Below are 23,399 nucleotides of genomic sequence, written 5' to 3' on the forward strand. Positions count from 1 at the left end.
GGTTTAAAAAAAAAAAAGGCTGACCGGAGGCAGTGGCTCATACTTGTAATCCCAGCACTTTGGGAAGCCAAGGCAGAGGATTGCTTGAGCCCAGGAATTTGAGACCAGCCTGGGTATCATAGTGAGACCTCCTCTCTACAAAAAATATAAAAATTAGCCAGGGCATGGTGGTGGGTTACTCAGGAGGATGAAGTGGGAGGATCGCTTGAGCCTGGGAGGCAGCAGCAAGCTGAGATGGCACTACTGCACTCTAGCCTGGGTGAAAGAGCACAACTCCGTCTCAAAACAAACAAACAAAAAACAGTTTGAAGTAAGATATTGAATGTACACTGTTAGATTGCACAAGCATGTGATAGGATTAAATACTAGCTTTATATATATATTTGTGTGTGTGTGTGTGTGTGTGTGTGTGTGTGTGTGTGAAACTGGAGTCTCTGTTGCCCAGGTTGGAGTGCTGTGGCGTGATCTTGGCTCTGCCTCCCGGGTTCAAGTGATTCTCCTGTCTCAGCCTCCCAAGTAGCTGGGACTACAGGCGCCTGCCACCATGCCTGGCTAACTTTTTTGTGTTTTCAGTAGAGATGGAGTTTCCCCATGTTGGCCAGGCTGGTCTCGAACTCCTGACCTCAGGTGATTCACCCGCTTCAGCCTCCCAAAGTGCTGGGATTATAGGCGTGAGTCACCCCGTGTCCAGCCTAGCTTTATATTTTTATATTTGAGTTGGCACTTCCCCATTTTGCATGATCCTGACTGAAATTAGGAAATTAGATTATATCTGTGTTTTATAGGCAAATGACTAAAACTTGAAATATTTGGGGGCCTGTCTCTGTGAATTCCCTTTGCTGGGGCTAGAACCCTCATCTATGACTGTTACCTCTCAGGAGGCAGCATATTTTCCATGGAGAATAATTCCATTTCCATTGAAATTTTCTCTTCCCCGTGATGTGCTCATGCCTTCTCCGGCTCACCCCCATGGTCCTTTCCGGGCTCTGCTTCCTGGGCCAGGCCCTCTTTGCTAATTCTGTGCAGTATTGCCGTCGTCGTCTTTGGCATTCTGATCCTCGGCTGTTGCTTCAGATCCACCTACTCACTCGCTGCCCTCCTTGAGTTCTGAATCGTTCTGTGTTTCCAGCTCTCTTCTGGACATGCCAGTCCCTCATTCAACATGTCAGAACAACATTTAATTTTCACCCCAAGCTGTGGCTCTTTCTTATCTGGATCTTCTGTTTCATCCCAGGAAGCAGAACCTGAAAGTGAATCTGGAATCCTCCCTCTCCCTCAGAGCCTTCTCCCAGCCTCCACATCCAATCAGCCACTCACACACTAGTTGATTGTGTTTGTTAAATGTCCCTACAATTCTTCCCTTCTGTGCCTATTTTGTCTCATCTAGACTGTTGGAGCCATTTCCTGGCTTCCTCTTCCAAGTCCTACTGTGCCTGCTGGAGAGTCTAAACTCCTAAGTTCAGCCTTCAAGGCTTTGGGTGATCTATCCCTGCGCTAGCTAGTTTCGTCCCTCACCAACACCAGTTCCCTTGTGCCCCACCCATCCCCACCTCGCCCTCAAGCAGCACAAATCCACCTGATTCTTGGATATCTGCATGTCTTTGCATTAGCTGTTGCTAGCATACCTGTCCCCTCTCATTCTTTATTTGGCGGGGACGGAGTCATGCTCTTACACCCAGGCAGGAGTGCAGTGGTACAATAGCATGCCCAGATAATTTTTAAAAATTTTTTGTAGAGATGGGGGTCTCACTGTGTTACCCGGGCTCCCTCTCATTCTTCCAGACTATAAACCCCCAGGCACCGTGCAAGTTTAGGCTGTATTTTTGTTCATTTTGGTTCTCCAGCTTCAGGCACTGTTCCTGGCTCACAATGTGGGCTTGATGTATGTTTGAAAGAATAAAATCCATGTGTTTTACTTTAATCATTTAAAGAAAGCAAAATTTTGTAACTCTGCTTTTCCAGTTCCTTGGGTGCAATTCAATCAGCTGTTTTGAATGATTACCCAGAGATAACAGTTAAGGTGCCAACTGTGTGTGGGTGTGTTTGTGTGTGTTTCACTTGTCAGTTTTTGGTATCTGGGAATGACATTTTTCTTTGTACTGGGACATCAATTGTATCTAAAAACTATGTTTCTAAAAGGAATAGGAAATATGAATGAATAGGTCATAGTTCACTACTCCAGGCAGTTTTCAAACCATATTTGGTAATGTTGATTTAAAATGGCTCAATGAAAAAGCACCCCAAGTATAATCATGGAAAATTCTAGTACTGCTTTGTAGCAATATATTGTTAAGAGAATTTTCATTGAAATTATGTTAATCACAGGGAAAGACTATAACTTCTCTCTTGTTTTGTTTTAACAGGATCAGTTTGACAACTTAGAAAAACACACACAGTGGGGAATTGATATTCTTGAGAAATATATCAAATTTGTGAAAGAGAGGACAGAGATTGAACTCAGCTATGCAAAGCAACTCAGGTAAGTTGATATTGAAAAACCTTATTTGTTAACTGCAAAATGATGTCAGGATAACGTATATTCTCATTTTATAGTATAAATGTATCATATTTTAAATATTTTTCCTTTTATGTAAGGTAATATTTCAATAGAAGTGATTGTTTTCCATACGGAAAATTAATTTTCATAGAACATTAAAAGTAAAAACTAAGTTACTGCTTTAAGGCCCAGCTTTTTTCAACAGGATATTTGCTGAGTTTCGGAGCAGCTTGTTTTTCAGTAAACTTTTTATTGAAATATATTAATAACATATATACAGAGAAGTACACAAATCATAAGTGTGCAGCTCCATGAATTTTGACAGTATGAACACACTCATGTAACTGGGCACCCAGGTCAAGAAACAGAAAGACCAGCCCAGGAAGCCCCCCCGGCCCCTTTCGGCCCCCTACTCTCCCCACAACGGTAACCACTCTCCTGACTTCTAACCACATGGATTAGTAGTGCCCACTTTTGAACTTTACGTGAGTGTAATCATTTGGTATGCATTCTTGTGTATCTGGCTTCTTTTGTTCCACATTACGTTTGTGAGATTCACCATGTGGTAGCATGTGGTGGGAGTCTGCTATTTTCATTGCTGTGGAGTATTTTGGTCTATGAATGCACCAGAACTCATGCATTCTGCTGTTCCTAGGCGATTTGGTTGTTTCCAATTTAGGCATATAATGAGTAGCACTCCAACGAGCATTACTGTACAAAACTTTTTGTGTGTATCTGAACACATTTCCTAGGATCTACCTAGGATTCAAATTGCAAGGTCTCAGGCTACTCGTATGCTTCGCTTTAGTGGATAGGGTTAAACCATTTTCCAAGGTGCTTGTACTAATTCACACTCCCTCCAGTAATGTGTTGAGGGGGCCTATAGAACAATATTTTAAAAGTACTTTGGGCTGGGCGCAGTGGCTCACACCTGTCATCCCACCACTTTGGGAGGCAGAGCTGGGCAGATTGCCTGAGGTCAAGAGTTCGAGACCAGCCTGGCCAACATGGTGAAACCCATCTCTACTCAAAATACAAAAATTAGCCAGGCGTGGTGGCACATGCCTCTAATCTCAGCTGCTGCTTGGGAGGCTGAGGCATGAGAATTGCTTGAACCCAGGAGGCCAGAGGTTGCAGTGAGCTGAGATCGTGCCACTGCACGAGATCACCAACCTGGGTGACAGAGTGAGATGTCATCTCAAAAAAAAAAAATGTACTTTGGGGCTGGTCGTGGTGGCTGACGCCTGCAATCCAAGCACTTTGGGAGGCCAATAAGGGAGGATTTCTTGAGCCCAGAGAGTTCAAGACCAGCCTGGGCAACATAGTGAGACCCTTTCTCTATTTTTTTTTTTAAGTACTTTGGATCTCCTTACATCTTTAATGATGAGATTATCCAAGAAATTTGTGTTTTTATAGAATATATTTAAAAGTTCTTGGTAGAACTAAGCTTGAACTTGAAGTGGCATACAAAATCTTTTTAATGATTTCTTGTGTAGTTGTAGTTGAATTGGTTTGTGAATATTGTTTTAAGGCTTGTTAAAGAGCTAGATGATTTTGATTTAGAAACATTAAGTTTGCTTTCCTTTTTTTTTTTTTTTTTTTTCTTGAGACGGAGTTTCGCTCTTGTTACCCAGGCTGGAGTGCAATGGCGCGATCTCGGCTCACCGCAACCTCCACCTCCTGGGTTCAGGCAATTCTCCTGCCTCAGCCTGCTGAGTAGCTGGGATTACAGGCACGCGCCACCATGCCCAGCTAATTTTTTGTATTTTTAGTAGAGACGAGGTTTCACCATGTTGACCAGGATGGTCTCAATCTCTTGACCTCGTGATCCACCCGCCTCGGCCTCCCAAAGTGCTGGGATTACAAGTGTGAGCCACCGCGCCCGGCCCTCTTTTTTTTTTTTTTTTTTTGAGCCGAGTCTCACTGTGTCACCCAGGCTAGAATGCAGTGGTGTGATCTCAGCTCACTGCAATCTCCACCTCCCAGGTTCGAGTGATTCTCCTGCTTCAGCCTTCCAAGTAACTGGGATTACAGGCGTGTGCCACTATGCCCAGCTAATTTTTGTATTTTTAGTAGAGACAGGGTTTCACCATGTTGGCCAGGCTGGTCTCAAACTCCAGACCTCAGGGGATCCACCTGCCTCGGCCAACCAAAGTGGTGGGATTGCAGGCATGAGCCACCGTGCCTGGCCCTTTTTTCTTTTTTTAAAAAAACTTCCTTCAAGCTCCCTCACCATTGAATTTTAATCCAAAGAGCATCTGTATAAGAGCTATGTGTTCATCTAGGGTTTCTGTTGTTGTTTCAGCAAGCTGGGGTTACAGTTGGGAGCCACTGCGCCTGGCCTCAGATTTTGTTTTCATTGAGTGAATAACATGTAAAACATTGCACAAGGAAATAATTTTTCTAAGTGGAGAATCCAGATCAGTGTCTAGTGCCCTGAGTGCTTATCAGCCTGGTAAACACTTCAGGGCTTTTCGAACTGAAAGTAGGAATAGAATGTGGTCTGTTTCACGTTGATTATTTGAATATTGCACTGTTAGTCAAGCAGTGTTATCTTTCTTGTGAAAATGGGCTATGGGTGAGCTCTCGAGAGGGCTCCTGGTGTTCTTCCCATCGCAGTCTCCCTCGCTGGCCTCTCTTCTTCCCCTGCCTGTTCACATCGCTATACCCAGCACCTGCTTCTCAGTCCTTCTCCCTTTCCAGTCGGTACTCTCCTGGTGACCTCAACTGTCTCGTGGCTTTAGATATGACCCATATGACAACAGCTCACAGATAGGGATCTCCAAGCCAGACCTCTCTCCTGAATTCCAGAAACAGCTTGCTCAAAATCTCTACTTGGAAATGTCTAAAAACGTCTGAAATGAAACATGTCTGAAACTGAACACCTGATCTTCCCAACTTAAAAATCCACATGTTGGCCGGGTGCGGTGGCTCTCACCTATAGTCCCAGCACTTTGGGAGGCCAAGGCGGGCGGATCATGAGGTCAAGAGATCAAGACCATCCTGGTCAACATGGTGAAACCTCGTTTCTACTAAAAAATACAAAAATTGGCTGGGCTTGGTGGCGCACACCTGTAGTCCCAGTTACTCAAGAGGCTGAGGCAGCAGAATGACTTGAACCCAAGAGGCGGAGGTTGCAGTCCAGCCTGGCGACAGAGCAAGATTCCGTCTCAAAAATAAATAATAAATAAATACACAAATACATAAATAAATAAAATCCACATGTCTAGGTGAAGTGAAGTGGCTCATACCTATAATCCCAGCACTTCAGGAGGCCGAGGTGAGAGGATTACTTGAAAGCCAGGAGTTGGAGACCAGCCTGAGCAACATAGCAAGACCCTGCCTCTAAAAAGAATTTTTTAAAATTAGCCAGGCATGGTGGCGCACACCTGTAGTCCCAGCTACTCGAGAGGCTGAGGAGGGAGGATGCTTGAGCCCAAGATGTTGGGGCTGCAGTGAGCCATAATTACACTACTGCACTGCAGCCTTGGCAACACAGCAAGACCCTAAATCAAAAAAATAAAAATCTGCATTTCCATGGCCTAGATTTTCCTCCACTCATCTGAGGGTAGCTGCATACTTTTTTAGGTAAAAAACCCTGGCATCAGCCAGATGAGGGTGGATCACTTGAAGTCAAGAGTTCAAGACCAGCCTGGCCAACATGGTGAAACCCTATCTCTACTAAAAATATGAAAACATTAGCCAGGCCTGGTGGTGGGCGCCTGTAATCCCAGCTACTCGGGAGGCTGAGGGAGGAGAATCACTTGAACCGAGGAGGCAGAGGCTGCAGTGAGTCGAGATTGTGCCACTGCACTCCAGCCCGGGTAACAGAGCAAGACTCCATCTCAAAAACAAACAGGCTGGGCGTGGGGTCTCATGCCTGTAATCCCAGCACTTTGGGAGGCCAAAGCGGGCAGATCACCTGAGGTCGGGAGTTCAAGATCAGCCTGACCAACATGGAGAAACCTTGTCTCTGCTAAAAATACAAAATTAGCCAGGCATAGTGGCGCATGCATGCCTGTAGTCCCAGCTACTCGGGGGGCTGAGGCAGGAGAATCGCTTGAACCTGGGAGGTGGAGGTTACGCCATTGCACTCCAGCCTGGACAACTAGGGTGAAATTCCATCTCAAAACAAACAAACAAACAAACAACAACAAAAAACCCTGGCGTCATCATCTCTGGCTCCCTTTTTTCTCTCACACTCCCCAGTCTAAGCCATCAGGAAATCCTGGCTACTCTACAGATTCATGCAGGATCTGACACTTGTTATTACCTCCACCACTGCCACTGTGGTCCATGTCACATGGCCCATGTGGTCCATTAATCTTTTGCCTGGTTATTATGAGTCTACTAACTCGTTTCCCTTATTCTACCTGTATCCCTTATTCCCTGATTTCTACAAAGCAGCCAGATGACAGTACTCCTCTGTTCAAAATTCCAGTGCATCTCCATTTCATTCTGAGTAAATCCAAAAACCTTACAGCGAATGTCCTACAAAACCCTGTATAATCTGGTTCCCACACCTTTGTGACATGTTTTAACTCTCTTCCTCCTTCTCTCTGCTGTGACCATACAGAGGCCTCCTTCCTGTTTCTTGTACATGCCAGGCATACCCTCACCCGAGAGGCATTGCGCTGACCTTTCCATGTAGATATCACCTCTGTGTTCTTCCCCAGCTCCCTGTAGCTGACTCCCTCTCCTCCTTCCAGTACCTTCTCAGTGAGGCCTGCCTCATCCCCTACTTCACTTAGCCTGCTTTGCTTTCCACTTTTCCTATATTACTGGTAACTTTCTACCATTTTATATAATTTTTTCATTTATTTATTTTTGAAAATTGACAACATATCCATTTCTATATTATTTGTATATAAAATTGTATGTATTTATGGTGTATAACATGATGCTTTGAAATATGTAACACTGCAGAATGCCCAAATCAGGTTAATTAACATATGCATTACTATACAAACTTAATATTCTTTTTTGAGGTAAGAACATTAAAATCTACTCTTCTAACAATTTAGCCGTTTCCCTCCTTCCTTCCCCTCCCCTTCCTTCCTTTTCTTCTTTTGAGACAGGGTCTCAACTCTGTGACCCAGGGTGAAGTGCAGTGGCATGATCTTGGCTCACCTCCACCTCCTGGGCTCAAGTGATCCTCCCACCTCAGCCTCCCAAGTAACTGGGACCACAGGAATGCGCTGCCACACCTGGATAATTTTTGTATTTTTTGTAGAGACGGAATTTCGCCATGTTGCCCATGCTGGTCTTGAACTTCTGTGTTCAAGCAATCCTCCTGCCGAGGCCTCCCAGTGCTGGGAGTACAGGTGTTAGCACCTGGCCCAGCAATTTTCAAGTATACGATACATTGTTATTAACTGAAGATACCATGTTGTACAGTAGATCTCTTGAACTTATTTCTTCTAATAAAAAATTTTGTCTCATTTGAACAACATCTCCCCAAACCTTCCCATAGAAATCTCCTGTGTATTATATTTTCTGCTCATTGTCTCCTGCGTCCTCTCAGCTAGAATACAAGCCCCTTAAGGGTGGGGATCTTTGGGTTGCGTTCACTAATGTATCATAGTGCGGAACAGTGCCTGGCACATAGTAGGTACTCACTAAATATTTGTAGATTGAGTAAATTGGTAGGGTACGGGCCTAAGACATTTAGCCAGCTTTGCTTTATGGGGAATCGTGTGTTTGCACCGGCCTGTGAGAGCTGATGAACAACAGCGTGCCAGCCGCATCTCAGTCACTGGGGATGCTTTAATGAACGAGACACAGGAAGTGGCCGAACCTGGAGTGCTCATCTTCTCACAGCAGAAAGCGGAACTGCATGCAAATTAGCAAAGAATTCCAGCATTTAAAGATAGCATTTATGACTCCAAATATGTAAATGCAGTGATGCGATAGAGAATGAAGTGGGGGGCGGTTACTTACTTAGGCTGGTCGGGGAAAACCCATTGCTTGAGAAGTGAGTCACAAAAAGAAGCCAGGCATGGAAGGATGTCGGGGGAGCAAGTGCAAAGGTCCTGAGATGGGAATACGAATGAGGAATAGAAAGGCCAGCATGGCTACAGCACATTCAACAGACACTTGCTTGAAACAGTAATGTGATGTTGAAAAATCAATGTTGGCCAGGCGCAGTGGCTCACACCTGTAATCCCAGAGCTTTGGGAGGCCAAGGTGGGTGGATCACGAAATCAAGAGATCGATACCATCCTGGCCAACACGGCGAAACCCAGTCTCTTGTAAAAATACAAAAATTAGCCTAACATGGTGGAACGCGCCTGTAGTCCCAGCTATTCAGGAGGCCGAGGCAGGAGAATCACTTGAACCCAGGAGGCAGAGGTTACAGTGAGCCGACATCACGCCACTACACTCCAGCCTGGTCAACAGAGCAAGATTCCATCTCAGAAATTAAAAAATCAGTGTGACCTTTGGGAGAGACATCTATCATTAAATAATTTTCTTCTACACTGCAGGGGGAAATGCTAACTTATTTTAGACATAAACTTATATGAGACTTTGATTCCTATAGGTCAGGTCTTAGCATGGGTCAGATCCATCCGCTTGGTTTTGTAAATAAAGATTTGTTCGAATGTTGCCATGCCCATGCGTATTGTCTGTGGCCACTTTTGCAAGGCCGTCTGCAGTTGAGTAGTTGCTAAAGAGATGCAGTTACCTGCAAGTCTGAAATATTTACTCTCTGGTCCTTTACAGAAAAAGTTTGCCAATCCCTGCTGTAGATCACTGTCTCTTCAAGGTAGTCTAGGTTGAAATTCCTAGTATTTTTTTCTAAGTCTGACAAACCTAATATTATTTACTTTTGAGACGGAGTCTCTGTCACCCAGGCTGGAGTGCAGTGGCATGATCTCCGGTGCCTTTCTCAGAAGCTGTGGCCTCTGACACTCCGTTAGCAGAGTAGCAGGGCCTGCTCAGCCTCACCCCCACTGCTGCCTTCTGTTACCATACTGATTTTTGTCAACTTGATACTTAACAATCGGTACATCTAGGTCTTAAATTGCTTTTCTCTTAGTATGAATGGGGTTGAACATCTTTTGATACATTTGAGCCATTTATGTTTTTTAAAAGTGAACCATTCAAGTCTTGATCTGTTTTTAATTGGAGCTCACTGTATATAAAGGGTAACTAAATAGAAATCATTTTATACAACATATTGCGTATTATATATATTATATAGCTATATAAAGAAATGGATTTAAACTTAACTGTATAAATGACGGTACAGCAAAACTGAGGGATTTGCTAAACTTTAAATGTAACTTTGGGAGGCTGGGGTGGGCAGATCACCTAACATCGGGAGTTTTTGAGGCCAGCCTGGCCAACATGGTAAAACCTCATCTCTCTACTAAAAACATAAAAATTAGCCGGGCGTGGTGGTGCGTGCCTGTAATCCCAGCTACTCAGGAGGCTAAGGCACAAGAATCACTTGACCCTGGTAGGCAGAGGTTGCAGTGAGCCAAGATAATGCCACTGCACTCCAGCCTGGGTGACAGACTCTGTCTCAAAAAATAGATATTAAACTTTTGTAAAATATGTCAAACAGATTATGAAAAGCTTGTAGGATGTCATTATTGTATGCGTGTGTGTGTTTAATTCCGTGTTTAAATTTTACACAGGCTCATTGACTCATTGCTATGAAAGATAAGGAAAATAACATTTACATGTTTTGCTTCTTCCAGTTGAGTGATATGACTTGGTTCTCAAACCTGAAGCCCTCTGTTGGTTTGTCTTCATTCTGTATTTGAATGTAGACCCTTCTCAGCACTTCTCTCTACTGCAGTCTCTCTCCTTGACTCTTGGCATTAAGGAAGGATATTTTTCCCCAGTTAGATCTTGGGACGTGTTCCCCGAGTTCTTTCTTGCTTGAGAATGCTACTATACAACACTTTGACTCAGTTGTTCTCTGGTCACAGTTTGTCTCTCAATGTGGCTGCATCGCCTTTGGATGAAAAAGTCTGGGGCCAGCCAGATGGTTTTCTCTGTAGGTAACATGGCCGTTCCTGAGCAAATATTTAGTTCAGCTTAGCAGTCTGATAACTTCACTAAGCAATGCCTTGGAATTGATTATCATGTCTCAGTTTTTCTTAGACTCTTTCCTGTGTAAATTCTATGCTTATTTCAGGGGAACTTTGTTTGATTATGTCTGTTTTTTCTATTCTACTTACTGGGTCATATGCTTCAGAGATATGACTTATCCTTACGTTTCATCTTCTTATTCTTTAGTTTTTTTTCTGATTATTTTAGTTGTTTTCACAAGATGGTTATTTCAAACCTTTCCTTTATTAAATTTGATATCCTCCCTCATTTATTGACGGGTTCTGTAGTGGTATGTTTTAGTCCTTAGTTCATTTCCTCAGCTTTGTGTCTTCCTTCTCATCCCATTTTATTTTATCCCATAGTGTTAGGATTTTTCCTTTTTTTTTTCCTTTTTTTTTTTTTTTGACAGAGTCTTGCTCTGTGGCCCAGGCTGGAGTGCAATGGCATGATCTCGGCTCACTGCAACCATCGCCTCCCAGGTTCAAGGAATTCTCCTGCCTCAGCCTCCTAAATAGCTGGGATTACAGACGTGCGCCACCATACCTGGCTAATGTTTGTATTTTTAGTAGAGATGGGGTTTCACCATGTTGGTCAGGCTCGTCTAGAACTTCTGACCTCAGGTGATCTGCCTGCCTCAGCCTCCCAAAGTGCTGGGATCATAGGCGTGAGCTATAGCACCTGGCCACAGGATTCTTGTTTTATTGCCTTTGTGTTTTTACTAAGTTTGTCTATGGTATAAACAATCTGGAGGAGTGTAATTTTTGCTTATTTTTCTTATGTTTTCTTGCAGACTGGGTTTTTTTTCTTTTCCTTCTGTATTACCTGTCATATCTTTCACCTTGCTTGTATTTATTGGTTTAATGTTGTTTTTTTTTTTTTCTTTTTTGAGACAAAGTCTCACTCACTCTGTTGCCCAGGCTGGAGTGCAGTGGCGCCATTTCAGCTCACTGCAACTACTGCCTCCCAGGTTCAAGCGATTCTCCTGCCTCAGCCTCCCAAGTAGCTGGGATTACAGGTGCATACCACCATGCCTGGCTGATTTTTTTTTTTTTTTTTTTTTGAGATGGAGCTTTGCTCTTGTTGCTCAGGGTAGAGTGCAATGGTATGATCTGGGTTCGCTGCAACCACCGCCTCCTGGGTTCAAGCAATTCTCCTGCCTCAGCCTCCCAAGTAGCTGGATTACAGGCATGCGCTGCCTCACCTGGGCAATTTTGTGTTTTTAGTAGAGCTGGGTTTTCACTGTATTGGTCAGGCTGGTCTCAAACTCCTGACTTCAGGTGATCCACCTGCCTCGGCCTCCCAAAGTACTAGGATTACAGTCATGGGCCACCACACCTGGCCCGCACCTGGCTAATTTTTGTATTTTTAGTACAGATGGGGTCTTGCCATGTTGGCCAGGCTTGTCTCAAACTCGTGACCTCAGGTGATCCGCCCGCCTCAGCCTCCCAAAGTGCTGGGATTACAGGTGTGAGCCAACTCGCCTAGCCACCTTGCTTATATTTAATAGGGGCAATTTAGCTAAGTGGTTGAGTTCAGACTCAAGAGTCCCAATGCCTGGGATGTAATCCTGGTTTCTCCACTTAACAGCACTATCAATTGGCTCAAATTACTCTCCTTGTTTCTTTCTCATCTGTAAAATGTGAATCATCATCATCATCCTCCTCCTCCTCCTCCTCCTCACCTTATAAGGTTGCTGACTGGGCTTAATGAGGTAAAGAGTGTCAAGGTCTCAGGCCAACACCTGGCGTGTGTTTGTTTCTGTGTAAGCCGCACAGCGCCCTGTCTGCTCTGATGGAGTGTAGGTGAGTGTTCTTTGCCACGCTTCCTTCCATTTCTGGTACCATTGGCCTTTCTCTTTGAGTTCCACTTGAGGCTGGGGAGTTGTATGGTCTGCCTGGTTTGCTGAAAGCTGAGGACAGGTGTTTACAGAGTTGGGGTAGGGAAAGGGCCTGGCTTTGAGACTCGACTCTGTCATTCCTTCTGAAACTTTGTTAGAGATTCTGTTATGGGGTTTACGCCATTAGGGCAAAGATTTTCCTCATTGTATTAGTCCGTTTTCATGTTGCTGATAGAGACATAGACGAGACTGCGAAGAAAAAGAGGTTTAATTTTACTTACAGTTCCACATGGCTGGGGAGGCCTCAGAATCATGGCAGGGGTGCAAAAAGTGCTTCTTACATAGTGGAGATGAGGGAAAATGAGGAAGCAAAAGTGGAAACCCCTGATAAACCCATCAGATCTCATGAGACCTATTCACTATCACGAGGCTAGCATGGGAAAGACCAGCCCCCATGATTAACCGCCCCCTGGGTCCCTCTCACAACACGTGGGAATTCTGGGAGATGCAATTCACGTTGAGATTTGGGTAGGGACACAACCAAACCATATCCCTAATCCCGTGGAATCCCTGGGTTTGGGGTGAACCCCCAGGACACTCAGCTTGGAGGCCTGGAAAGTGGACTTCCCGGGGGTGAGCCCCGGCTCCTGCCCAAGGCCTTGGGTGGTCAGCATGGATGTCTTTCTCTCACAGTTTTTCTGTCACTATTCTCTGAGCACTTACACCTCAGTTTATTCCTGTCTGGGTTGATTTTCAGGGTTAGTGGATGTATTTCTCTTCCTGTGATGGGGAGAAAGGAGTCAGCTTCCATTCTTAGCTGTCCCAGAATTTTCTGTTTCTCTTCTTGGTCATCACTTTCTAAAGTGTATGGACTGAGGTTAGACTCCTTTCTTCTTTTTTTTTTTCTTTTTTTGAGACGAGTCTCATTCTGTCATCCAGGCTGCAGTGCAGTGGCACGATCTTGGCTCACTGCAACCTTGCCTCCCGGGTTGCGATTCTCCAGTCTTAGCCTCTCGAATAGCTGGGGTTACAGGCACCCGCCACCATGCCCAGCTAATTTTTGTATTTTTACTAGAGATGGGGTTTCACCATGTTGGTCAGGCTGGTCCCAAACTCCTAACCTCGTGATCAGCCTACCTAGGGATTACAGGCATTGGCCACTGCACCCAGCCTCTTCATTTTTTTAAAGAAATTTTCTGCTGTTAAAATTTTCCCTGGCTTTTATTTTTTCACCTTTTGTTCTTGGGAAAGTGCAGTTCTCTGGCTGGATTTTATTCTGCCATCTTGACCCAGAAACCTTGTGGTGAGCTTAAAAAAAAAAGAAAGTGAAAAAAAAAAAAAAAAAAAAATTCCTGGGCCCCACCCTGGACCTTCTGTTGCAGAGGCTCTGGAATAGGGCTATTTAATTTTTGAAACTTTCCTGTGGCTCTTCAAATCAGCCAGGTCTAAATCCACCATCCTTATAAAAGGATGTTTATTTTTTCTTTTGCCTTTTTAGTTAGACTACGTGAAAAACAAGTTGAGGTTCTCTACCTGAAAACACGTCAATTTCTCAGAAAGACCCCATAAATTGAAAGATTTTTTAAAAGTGGTTTATTTGCTTGTTCATTTTTTAAATAACATAATACAAATAGGGCAAAAAGTTTGTCCCAAGAGAACAGCAGTGAAAAGTTGGTCTTTTTTTGTAGTAGTACTTGAGAGAAATATCCTTAGAAATGAAGTTCGCTTCTAGATCTCTTTAGCTTTTAGATTTATGCTGGTATTTATAGAGTGAATTATTCATTAGTGCTTTTAAGAAGCATTTTGAATGCTATATATGCCAGCATTGTCAAAGCGATTCCCATTTATCAGAACTCAGTGGTCTTTACAGAATATCACCTGCAAGGGATCGAATTTAATCCTGTTTAGGATTTGACTGATGAAAGAGAACTATAAAGAGTACTGGTTTTACCGGTATCAGAAGATTCAGATTCAACGGAGGTGTCCTTCAACTAGATAAACAATTTACATGATTTTTATGGCTGCTAAGGACTGGAAGGAAGCTAAAAAGAAAATGTGGATCTAACATTGTGAAATAATTTTTATATGAAGTGTGAATTTAGAAGTGGTATTTTCAATTTGTAAGTTACCGGTAACAGAAGAAATGATTAATATTTAAAATCACGCGGTAGTCTGGGCACGGTGGCTCATGCCTATAATTCCAGCACTTTGAGAGGCTGAGATGGGAGGATTGCTTGAGGCTAGGCGTTTGTGACCAGCCTCAGCAACATGACAAGGGTCTGTCTCTACAGACAAAAAATAATAAAAATGAGCTGGGCATGGGGGTGTGCACCTATGGTCCTAGCTACTTGGGAGGCTAAGGTGGGAGGATCCTTAGGGCCCAGGAGTTCGAGGCTGCAGTGAACCATGATCGTTCCACTGCACTCCAGTCCAGGTGATGGAAAACGACCCTGTATCTAAAAAAAAAATTAAAATAAATAAAAATGAATTTTTAAATAAACCATGCACTAAAAGTATTTCGCATGCAGCCACTAGGCTTTTCCGATACTCTGATCTTGCATATGTGCTGCTCTCGATATATTTGGAAAATAACCCGTTGATTATGTAGTCATCTGTTTTGCACACACTTCCCTTTCATTCTTGATCCTTGTGGTGGTGTTTTTACTACATCTGTCGTTTAAGGAGGGGTTGTGATAATAAGCCAACTCCAAGACCTGTACTTTACTCTTGACATAAAATATTTATCTTTTTTGCATTGTTTTTTCTCCAAGGGACATTCTTTAAGGAAATAATTGCTTTTTCACATTCTTTTGGCTCTAGAATTATTAAACACTGCTATGTGTCTGCAGTACCAGCAGAGAAACCATGTTATAGTTTGTATGCTGAAGTATATGCCGACATGATCGCAGTCTTCAATTAAGTACATTTTTCTTTCATCAGTTAGTCTAATTATAATTTTTAAACTATTATATACATGTGTCCATTTTTTGAATAATTGCAACAGTTGATGTTCTACTGGATGTTATCTAGTCCCTCAGAATTTCAAAACAAGAAGGACAATAGAGGTCATGTCGTCCAACCCCTGCTGACGTACAGATTAGGAACAGGAAACACAAATTGGCTCATTTGCTGAGGTCATGCTGTCCGGGCACATGGTCTCTTCATTCCCAGAGCAGTGCCCTTTCTACTAAAGCCGGGGCCTCTCCCATCATCTAGTAGCATTTGTTACAGATGAAACCACATGTCATTTGGTATACAAAAGTACCATGATCAAAATTGTAAATTTATTATTATACATTTTTCTAGGCATATTTGTAGATTTGGGGGAAGTAGAAGAAATAGAAGTAAAATGTGAAATAATAAAGAGGAATAGCAACAGGGAATTAACAAGGAAGTGAACACTGAGATGCTGACACATGGAGAGTTCCTACTGTGGATTACTGCTCAGCATGCTGTCGCTATTTCTTGGCCAGGTGCAGTGGGACTTTGGGGGGCCAAGGCAGGCGGATCAACTGAGCTCAGGAGTTCGAGACTTGCCTGGTCAATATGGTGAAACCCATGTTTGTAACCCAGCTACAAAAATTAGCTGGGCGTGATGGTGCATGCCTGTAATCCCAGCTACTTGGGAGTCTAAGACCGGGTAATCATTTGAACCCAGGAGGCGGAGGTTGCAGTGAGCCAAGATCACGTCACTGCACTCCAGACTGGGCAACAGCACTACTCCGTTTCAAAGAAACAAGAAAACGTGCTATGGCTGTTTCTCTAACTATGGTCACCTAAAGTTAGGACCCAAGAGAAATCAGTCAGTAGAATCAGTGTAAGTGAGACTTTAAAGAAAAATATTTAGATTCTTAACTTGGAGATGAGATTAGGAAGGGAAACTGGATGAGTTCGGCTAATCTGAATGTGTTCAATGCAAACCTGCTAGGCAGGGTAAAAGTTTTTCCAATTAAATGTCTTATCATCAATACCCCCAAAATATTGTCTCAACTTCCTTCAAGAAGACTTATTTACAGGTCATTTTCATGTGCTGTCTGGTAGAGCAGCCACACATCCTTAGAAACATGCCCCTGGCACTTTGATTTTTAATTTAAACATTTGGACACAGTTTTCCTTGGATTTGGAGCAATAATGCCCCAACTCAGATGACCACGAGAGAATGGTGGCCTGATAAGGAAAATACCTCAGTGCTACAAATGAAAGCTACTGCACAGCCGAGCGTGGTGGCTCACACCTGTGATCCCAGCACTTTGGGAGGCTGAGGCAGGCAGATCATTTGAGGTCAGGAGTTTGAGACCAGCCTGACCAATATGGTGAAACCCTGTCTCTACTAAAAATACAAAAAAATTAGCCTGGCATGGTGGCATGCTCCTGTAGTCCCAGCTATTAGGGAGGCTGAGGCAGGAGAATTGCTTGAACCCGGGAGTCAGAGGTTGCAGTGAGCTGAGATCGCGCCACTGCACTCCAGCCTGGGTGACAGAGTAAGACTCTATCTCAAAAAAAAAAGAAAGCCACTGCATATTTACACATGGTCCGTCCTCTCCAATTGAATAATTCTGTTCTTATTTACTCTGCCTTTGAGACAAAAGATGAAAAGCCGTGCAAGTGCTTAATAACAGGAGCTTCATCACGCATGTTGAAAGATTGAAGGAAATGGATTTCAGCTGCGGACATTTTTTTTTGTTTGTTTTAAAACGTGTAACAAAAGCACTAATGTCATCTTTCATTCCTGATTTCTTAATTATCTTTCTCTATAAAGCTGACATGTCTGCATTTTTATTTTAGGAATCTTTCAAAGAAGTACCAACCTAAAAAGAACTCGAAGGAGGAAGAAGAATACAAGTATGTTTACCATTAAAAATTGTCTGGCAGCACATGCCATTGATGCTGACACACAGAAAGGAGAAATACGTGTCTATCAAAATAAGTTGCATTTCCCATTTGTTTTGTGTCAGTTTTTAAATTGAATGACAGAACAATAAAAACATAATTAACTTTTCCTATATGGAGTCACTGGAGCTGTGTCAGATTGTTTCAATTAAAGTAATTAGGAAAACTTTAGAATGTAATTAAGCAAAAACAGAAAGTATGGAATCTGCATTCTGGAGTCTTGATTTGGTTTGGCACCATCAGGAGTACCTGTCATGCTAGTCATTCATCCAAGAAATATGTCCATTTCAGTCAGCAGTTAAGGCATCTGAACACTAGACAGCTCAAGTATTATATTCCTAATGTAGATCTAAATACCCTTTACATTAGTACATATAGCATGTATATGAATTTTGGATTATATCTGGGCTAAGTATGAACGAAGCCAAATATGACATTACACGGAGCGCTTCAGTTTTGCAAAATGAAAAGTGTTTCCATTGTAATTAATTCTGACCCATTTTGATGAGAACACTGGATGTGTAATGAATACTTAGGATCCTATGGGAGGTGGATGCCAATTAACCTCATTTTAATTAATATTTCCTTGGTGTAAAGCAGAATAAGAATGAATGTGGCCTTGTATGAAAAGCTGTGTTGTGTGTTCTGTTCCATAGGTACACGTCATGTAAAGCTTTCATTTCCACCCTGAACGAAATGAATGATTATGCCGGGCAGCATGAAGTTATCTCCGAGAACATGGCGTCACAGATCATTGTGGACTTGGCACGCTACGTTCAGGAACTGAAACAGGAGAGGAAATCGGTGAGCAAAACTTTATTCTTTTTGTTCCTACAAGATGGACCAAACACAGTGGGAATATCCCTAGAAGATTAAAATTAAATAAAACCGTATAAGACAGTGGGTCTTAAACTTCACACCTTTGAGAATCATATAAAAGTTATGGATCCCGGCCAGGCATGGTGCTCACGCCTGTAATCCCAGCACTTTGGGAGACTGAGGGCGGATCACGAGGTCAGGAGTTTGAGACCAGCCTGACCAACATGGTGAAATCCTGTCTCTACTAAAAATACAAAAATTAGCTGGGTGTGGTGGCGGGCGCCTATAACCCCAGCTACTCGGGAGGCTGAGGCAGGACAATCACTTGAACCTGGGAGGCGGAGGTTGCAATGAGTCGAGATGGCGCCATTGGACTCCAGCCTGGGTGACAAGAGCAAAACTCTGTATCAAAAAAAAAAAAAAATTAGTACTTATAAGTAGGTCAAAAAAAAATGGAAAGACGTCCTCAGTTAAATGCATTCCGTTCCTTGGCTCATTCACTGCTGTCTAATGAAGCAGACATTACTGTTCCTCTTGCCACCATTACCATCTTTTCATAAACAGGTCTTGTTAACCAAAGAGAAGAATGTTCGCTCAAAGTATATTCTTAGTTACGATTTTGCCTTAAACGATTTATCTTTAAGCCGTGGTCTGTATCATTGTACTTCGATTACCTGTGTAGTACAGAATAATTTGTTACTAGTGATAAAGTAACCATGTTGGCCAGTGATAAACTTTTTTTTTTTTTTTTTTTTTGAGACAGAGTCTGGCTCTGTTGCTCAGGCTGGAGTACAGTGGCACAATCTTGGCTCACTGCAACATCCACCCCTCAGGTTCAAGCGATTTTCCTGCCTCAGCCTCCAGAGTAGCTGGGATTGCAGGCATGCACCAGAACACCTGGCTAATTTTTGTATTTTTAGTAGAGTTCTAGTTGGCCAGGCTGGTCTCCAACTCCTGACCTCAGGTGATCCACCTGCTTTGGCCTCCCACAGTGCTAGGATTACAGACATGAGCCGAAAAGATTGCTACGGCTTCTGCTGAAATGGAGGTGACATTAAATAATAATGACAAAGTGATTATTTAATTGCAGTTATGGTAGTTGCCACAAAGTAAGTGTACAACGTGCTAAGAGAACATATCATAGGATTCCTGACATGCTCATGCTCTGGGGTCAGGAAAGGGCTTCACAGTTAAGGCTACTTAAGACTTGAGGGATGAGTAGGACTTGCCTGGGACAAGCATTCAATAGAGAGCAGCCAGGGCCCTGGGGCAGGAAGGCGTTTGAAAACATCTCAGTTTAGTTCTTTCTAAACTAGAAATGTGTAGCATCTGGCCTTGGATAGGTTTAAAAGTCGGGAAGAGATAAATGCCTTAAGATCAACCCATTGGTTTAAAACAGCAGTACTGTGCCGATAAACTGAGATAAATTTTCATCTGTTCACATTAGCGCAGTGGCTCTCAACTAGGGACAGTTTTGCTCCCTACTCCAGCAACACCTGTCAACATCCAGAAATTGTTTGGTTGTCTCAGGGATTGCAGCTCAGGGGCTGCTACTGGTCTCTAGAGGGTAGAGGCCAGGGAGGCAGCTAAACATCCCGCAATGAATGCCCAGGAGAGCTCCACAACAAAGAGTGGCCTGGCCTGAAATGTCTCTAGTGCTGAGCATGAGAAACCCTGCACCGGAGCCCTAAATGAGATGACAACCTCTGCTAGACCATTCGTTAATGATTTCTTTAGTGACAGAAGGATGCAGTGAAACAATACTAAGGTTCAGAATGAAGCACAAATATCTAATATAATGATAAAATGAATTCAGTCAATCTTAACATGATCTTGGACTGCTTCCCTGGAACCTGAACTTCCCTTGACCTTGCAAAGGTTTATATTTTCTTCCTGTTTGGTTTCTTGGTTTCTTTTGTCAGTGCTTTGTCTCTCTCTCTCTCTCCTTTTTTTTTTTTTGAGAGGGAGTCTCACTGTGTCGTGCAGGCTGGAGTGCAGTAGCGCAATCTCGGCTCCCTGCAACCTCCGCCTCTCGGGTTCAAGTGATTCTCCTGCCCCAGCCTCCCGAGTAGCAGGGATTACAGGCACACGCCACCATACCCAGCTAATTTTTTATATTTTTGGTAGAGATGGGGTTTCACCATGTTGGCCAGGCTGGTCTCACACTCCTAACCTCAAATTGATCCACCTGTGTCGGCCTCCCAAAGTGCTGGGATTATAAGCGTGAGCCACTGCGACCCCTCATATTCTTTTGCTGCGTTATGACCAAGCTGTTTTATATTTTATTTACTCAGTGTTAATCATGACTTTTTTATAGTCAGTCTCTGTATTTTGAATTTAGTTCCTTTTGTTAATCAAAAATTATAGTAATTTATAGAATAAATTATAGGAGGTACAGATCCACATTAAACGTCTTGCAATACATAGTGTTCCTTTTATTTTCAGGAGAACTGTGAGTACAGGTTTCTGAGTCAGACGTTCTGTTGGGAGGAGTTGTAAACATCATGCTCTTCTGAAGTGTTCTGTAATTAAATCAAAACGACATTTTAGAAAATCACGGAACCTTTTGAAATACTAGAAAGAATATCAGTAAACTAATGTGTGTTATTTGTGTTATCTTATTTTATTTATTTAATTTTTTTTGAGACGGAGTCTCACTCTGTTGCCCGGGCTGGAGTGCAGTCGTGCAAACTTGGCTTACTGCAACCTTTGCCTCCTGGGTATCAGCAAGTCTCCTGCCTCAGCCTCCTGAGTAGCTGGGATTACAAGCACCCCGCCATGCCCAGCTAATTTTTGTGTTTTTAATAGAGCCAGGGTTTCACCATGTTGGCCAGACTGGTCTCGAACTCCTGAGCTCAGTTGATCTGCCCGCCTTGGCCTCACAAAGTGCTGGGATTACAGGTGTGAGCCACCGCACCTGGCCTGTTTGTGCTATTTTAATATAATGCCTCATGGGTAGTTTTTCTTCTTCCTTTTTTCTTTCTTTCTTTTCTTTCTTTTTCTTTTTTTTTTTTTTTGAGACAGAGTCTCATTCTGTTGCCCAAGCTGGAGTGCAATGGTTTGATCATGGTTCACTTAGCCTCAACCTCCTGGACTCAAGTGATCCCCCTATCTCAGCCTCCCAAGTAGCTGGGACCACAGGCATGTACCACCATGCTCAGCCAATTTTTAAAAATTTAGTAGAGACAAGGTCTTGCTGTGTTGCCCAGTCTGGTCTGAAACTCCTGGATTCAGGTGATTCTCTCACCTCAGCCTCCCAAAGTGCTGGGATGATAGGCATAAACCCCCATGCCTGGCCTATTTTTTCTTTTCTCTGCATAATTGTTTCCATTATTTTGAGTGAGTAAATAATGAATTAGCATTATGGTTTACTAATCACTGTAATTTAAAAAATTATTCCAGTAATATTGGAGGCCAGGTGTGGCGGCTCACACCTGTAGTCCCAGCACTTTGGGAGGCCAAGTTTTTAGTTTTGTGCTTGTTACAGATTATAATGGCTAACCTCAATTGCATTTTCACAAGTTAACCTTCACATTATCCCTGGGGGATGCAGACTGCTAGTTTTCTAGATTTTACCCAAGATAAGGACCCTGGAGCACAGAAAGGTGAAGTGAGCTGGGCGTGTTGCTCTGTGGTGGAGCTGGGTGTCCCACCCAGGCTGCCTCCTTCGTGGGGCAGTGCATGTTTGCATGCATGGTTTTGTTTCCATTGAGTTTTTTTCAACATGCCTTCAAGGATGCTGGAGTAAACAGTAGGATTATCTTCATCTGCAGCTAGCCTTAGAAAAAGAACTATTTGGCCCGGCGCAGGGGCTCACGCCTGTAATCCCAGCACTCAGGAGGCTAAGGTGGGCAGATCACTTGAGGTCAAAAGTTCAAGACCAGTCTGGCAACACGATGAAACCCTTCTCTAGTAAAAATATGAAAAATATAAAATTATATTTTAAAAAATTACCTGGGTATGATGGTGCATACCTATAATCACAGTTACTCAGGAGGCTGAGGTATGAGAATCTCTTGAACCTGGGAGGTGGAGGTTTCAGTGAGCTGACATGGCACCACTGCACTCCAGCCTGGGTGACAGAGTGAGACCTTGTCTCAAAAAAAAAAGAAGGAAAAGAAAAGGAGCTATTTAAGACCTTCTCGTAATAACCAACATTTCTCCTTTAGAGCTTTTACTTTTGGTTCCCCTGACTTTACTTAGTAAACACTAATTTTTGTAGGGATAACTCTTAACAGTGGAATGCTATCATTTCTGTCTTCTGTTGAGGTTAATTTTTGGCAGACGTAGCATAACAAAGTTAGAACTCAAATCCAGGTCTTCTGAGGCCAGATTCAGTCACCTTCCCACTGGGCTGTGATATGGGGCTGGCAGCATACTTCAGGTCTGTCTTAAAGGATGGGGGAAGGCCATATAAGTTCTGTGTTCACAGAGCAGGAGCCTCCTGCTTGGTGGTGGGCAGAGGAGAGGAAGGACACAAGATTTTCAGCCAACAACCCTGCTCAGGATTCCTGGCAGCCCTGCCCTAGGCAGGTTATGGAAACTCTTTGAGCATCCACTTATGCATCTGTAAGCTGAGACTGATCACAGCCACCTTAAGGAGTTGTGGGGACGATTGTGAGAAGACAAATATGAACCTCATAGCACAACGTTCAGGTATACTGATATATAGGTGCTGAATATGCGATTTCTCTTGCTGTAATCGTTCTGTTCCTCAATACAGAATCTCAGTTCCACCCCAGAGCTTCTTGATCAGGGTTTGTTACAGAAAAAGGAGCATGTTGGCCAGGCATGGTGGCTCACACCTGTAAGCCCAGGACTTTGGGATGCCGAGGCTGGCGGATCACCTGAGATCAGGAGTTCAAGACCAGCCTGGCCAGCATGGCGAAACCCCATCTCTACTAAAAATAGAAAAATTAGCTGGGCGTGGTGGTGGGCACCTGGAATCCCAGCAACTTGGGAGGCTGAAGCAGAAGAATCTCTTGAATGTGAGAGGCAGAGATTGCAGTAAGCCAAGATTGTGCCACTGTACTCTAGCCTGGGTGACAGAGCAAGACTCTATCTCAATCAATTAATCAGTAAATAAATAAAATGTGGAATTGGTTGACGGCATAGGAAACAAGCTACTTTTAACATTTTAAACCCAGCTACTATTTCTCATGACTGACTAGAAATAATGCCTTATTTAAAGTACCATCCTTAACTGTCAGCATAGTACAGATTGGGTCATTTGATCCTACAGTGGCAGGATCCTGGCTGCCCAAAGGGATGATTTAGAATTTATAGGATTAC

The 23,399-nt window shown here is 43.2% G+C and overlaps 1 protein-coding gene across 21 annotated transcripts in view; it reads left to right on the plus strand.

Annotated features, from left to right (window-relative positions):
• Positions 1-23,399, plus strand: part of FNBP1 (formin binding protein 1) — a 157,742-nt gene that overhangs the window by 51,904 nt on the left and 82,439 nt on the right. For all 21 annotated transcript variants that reach the window (XM_064377151.1, XM_064377166.1, XM_064377180.1 and 18 more), the window contains exons 2-4: positions 2,364-2,479; positions 17,184-17,240; positions 17,945-18,092. In XM_064377151.1, coding sequence (XP_064233221.1) covers positions 2,364-2,479; positions 17,184-17,240; positions 17,945-18,092 — 321 coding nt within the window. The remainder of the gene's footprint in view (positions 1-2,363; positions 2,480-17,183; positions 17,241-17,944; positions 18,093-23,399) is intronic.

This window comes from Aotus nancymaae, unplaced genomic scaffold, assembly GCF_030222135.1.
Source record: "Aotus nancymaae isolate 86718 unplaced genomic scaffold, 86718_ANA_hifiasm-v0.15.2.pri h1tg000003l, whole genome shotgun sequence".
Lineage (NCBI taxonomy): Eukaryota > Metazoa > Chordata > Mammalia > Primates > Aotidae > Aotus > Aotus nancymaae.